Here is a 3,451-nt window from a genome sequence, read left to right as displayed (position 1 = left end):
GCCAACTAGCTTTTCATCTTGAAGTACATCATCTGTTGGAGTAGGAGTTTTATATCACCAAATATACATCATTTGTTGGAGTTGGGACTTTTTTTAAGATATAAAAAACATTTTTATTTTTTTTGCGAGAAAAACTTCCAATCTATTCATCTTCAATCATGGTAGTACAACGAACACTAGAAATAATAAAAAATTACATCCAGATTCGTAAACCACCTAGCGACGACAAAAGCACTGAAGCGAGCTGAAGGCACGCCGCTGTCATCACGCCTCCATCGCCGGAGCCGGATGTAAATTATACAGCTCGCCAAGACGCCCAAGAAATAAAACGGCTCGCCAAGACGCGCGCCCATTTCTCTATTTTTTAACCTTATTTATCTATTGTTGGACTACTCTCTGTCGTGTCCCGATGATTGACGTAATCTCTGACCAAAGCACCGGCCGTATCAGTCACCCATCTCTGGCCGGCGTCATTCCATCTAGAAGCATTAGAAGCATTCATAGACACACACATTTGTCCACCGCAGGTAGGAACCTTCTAATCAGGCACGCTAGCTGTCCTTTTTATCGTCCTAAATGAATAAAAGCAGGCTGTCTTTTCCAAGCGAACCTTGTACTCTCCGGCTATGTTATGTTATGTTATGCCATTTTATAGAAGTGTTGGCATAACATAAGAGCTTGTAGTTGATCTACGTAGTAGTACGTGGATTATATCATTTGCATATTTTTCTATGGATCTAAGATTTCTAGTATGAGCTATTTCGATGTAGAGGAACAAATTTAAGACGTGACTGATCACAGTCCACAAACACATCCGGACGCGTTTACTGGCCTTCGAGGGGTCAGATCTAGTGTCCGCCGCTGTAGATGCTCTCTGTAAAGATAAAAAACGGAGTGAGTATCTTCCAAAGTAATGAGCAGAGCTGGATGCGTAACGCCGGCCGCCTCGGTGGGTGGCTATGTCAGGATGTGTTTACACCCGATACGTAGGTATTCCATTCCACCGCACCACCGCATACCATGCGTAACGCCGGATCATCCAGTTTTGTTCTCATCGTAGGTCCAGCTTCCTTCCTTGTGTTTGCGCAAGAAGACGCCCACCACCGCTATAATAAGCGCGCGGCGCATCTATCAATCTTTTCATACCCCTCTAGCTCTCCGGCGAACAACCAGTCAGTAGTTTCCTACCCCTCTGCCTCTCCAGCGAACAACCAGTAAGTGCGGTGCCGGCCGGTCGGGATGGACGAGGCAAGCTCCCACGCCGCCGCCAAGGCCGCGCCAGTGCGGGCTGTCGCCGTTTCCCGGGTTGCGCCGTCGGTTCTCCGGGAGGGGCAGTGCGGGGAACGCGTGAAACTTTCCTTCCTTGATTCGTTGTGGGTCGTGCTGCCCCCGATCCAGCGAGTGTTCCTGTACCAGCTTGGGGAGGACGGCGGCAGTGGCCGCAGTGACGACGGCTTCCCGGCGGTGGTCGAGCGACTCAAGCGTGCTCTCGCGGACACGCTGGCGCACTACCTGCCCCTGGCGGGGACGCTTGAGTATGTGATGGAGACCGGGGACGCCTTCGTGGACTGCACCAACGCCGGGGTCGCCTTCGTCGAGGCCGAGGGCGGCATGGATGTGCGGCGCCTAGCTGGCGACGAGGCGCACGACACCCTCGCATTCCTGAGCCTCGTGCCGGAGCTCGATGCCCGGGTGCTCCCTGCGCCCGTGCTGTCAGTACAGGCCACTCGTCTAAGCGGCGGCCTGGCGGTCGGCCTGTCCGTGCACCACGCAGTCGCCGACGGACGTGCCGTGTGGCGATTCATGGAGGCATGGTCTTCCGCTTCCCGCGAGGGCTCCCCAGTCACCAAGGTCCTCGGCCCGCCACACTACAGCCGCGACGTCATCCACCACCCGAACGCCGACGAGCTCGCCCGCGAGATGCTAAAGACCGTCGCGCCCAATCTCCCAAAGGTAATTTTCAGAGCCATGAAGCGAAGCGAGCCTTGTGTATTGTTTACCAGGTAAAGAAAGACATTGACATGCATCCTCGCTCGCAGGTGAGGGGGCAGTACGACTTCAGCCAGCGGTTCCTGCTCGCGCGCCGAACGTTCTACCTCGGCGCCGACGAGATCCGGTCGCTTAGGAGGCGGATCGACGACCTCGCCTCCGCCGAGGCCGGTGGCGACGCGCCCAAGCCGAAACCGGTGTCGACGTTCGTGGCGCTGGCGGCGCTGAGCTGGACGGCGTTTGTTCGTTCCAAGGGGCTCGCCGCTGGGGACGACACGTACCTGGCGTTCCTCGCCGACCTGCGCTCCCGCCTGGACCCGTGTGTGAGCGAGGCTTACCTCGGCAACTGCGTGCGCGCGTGCCTGGCGAGCTGCGCCGACGCGGCGGATCTCCTCGGCCAGGCGGGCATCCTCCGCGCGGCGCGGGCTGTGCAGGCCGCGGTGGCGGAGATGGAGGCGGCACCGCTGTCCGGGACGGACAAGGGCTGGATGCAGAAGCTGATGCGGCTGCCGTTCCAGCGGCTGACCAACGTGGCGGCGAGCCCTCGATTCAGGGCCTACGAGGCGGCTGACTTCGGGTTCGGGAAGCCCGCGCGCGTGGAGCTGGTGTCCATGAACCACGACGGCGAGATGGTGCTGGTCGGCGGCCGCGGAGATGGCGAGGTGCAAGCCTCCGTGTCGATCAACCCGGCGCACATGGACGCATTCAAGGCCTGCATCCTCGGGTAGATAAATTTTCGCGGGCCCGTCCGCCCGGGCGCGGTTGGGAATTAATCTGAACCTGCAAAGTCATGCAGTTGAGATCTAGTCTGTTTCCAACGATATATAGAGTTGTACTAGCAACCTAAAAAAACATAATCTTCAATGGCCATGGCTATATTTTGCTGCGTCACCTAAATACACAATTACTCTCAATTTTATAAAACTATGAACAATTTTTGAAATCAAAACAATTTGTGAAACTGGCGAACATATTTGAAATCATGTACAATTTTTCAAACTCATTAACACTTTTACAAATTTTTGAACATTTTCTTAGATCCATTTTTTTGAATTCATTAATAATTTTTTACTGTTTCAAAACCATTTTTTAAAATTATGAAAATTGTTTAAACAATTTTCTAGAATCGTTAAACATTTCTAGATTCATCAAACATTTCAGTATCGGATGAATTTTTTTTTTGGAAACTGGTCGAACAATTTTTGAAATTCACGAACATTTTTTTGGTTTATAAAACATTTTTTGAAATGCATGACCATTTTTCGAATCAATGAACATTTTTAAATTTTTAGGATATTTTTCAATAAATGAAATTTTTTGAATTGGCAAAATTTTGTTCAATTTCATTAATATTTTTAATAGAAGATTTTTTAAAAATCATGAACATTTTTTTATTTCCTGAACATTTTTGAATAAGCAAACATTTACTTACAAAATCACAAACATTTTATGATTTAATAAC

The 3,451-nt window shown here is 50.9% G+C and overlaps 1 protein-coding gene across 1 annotated transcript; it reads left to right on the top strand.

Moving 5' to 3' along the window:
- The first annotated feature begins 1,142 nt into the window (after nucleotides 1–1,142).
- LOC109775475 (phenolic glucoside malonyltransferase 1-like) lies at nucleotides 1,143–2,867 on the top strand. Its single transcript, XM_020334221.4, has 2 exons — nucleotides 1,143–1,953; nucleotides 2,040–2,867. The coding sequence occupies exons 1-2, from the start codon at nucleotides 1,240–1,242 to the stop codon at nucleotides 2,715–2,717; spliced, it is 1,392 nt and encodes a 463-aa protein (XP_020189810.1). The 5' UTR covers nucleotides 1,143–1,239; the 3' UTR covers nucleotides 2,718–2,867.
- Nucleotides 2,868–3,451: the final 584 nt, after the last annotated feature.

The sequence above is a fragment of the Aegilops tauschii genome, chromosome 3, assembly GCF_002575655.3.
Source record: "Aegilops tauschii subsp. strangulata cultivar AL8/78 chromosome 3, Aet v6.0, whole genome shotgun sequence".
In the NCBI taxonomy this organism is placed as follows: domain Eukaryota; kingdom Viridiplantae; phylum Streptophyta; class Magnoliopsida; order Poales; family Poaceae; genus Aegilops; species Aegilops tauschii.
This window is presented reverse-complemented; position numbering and strand designations above follow the sequence as displayed.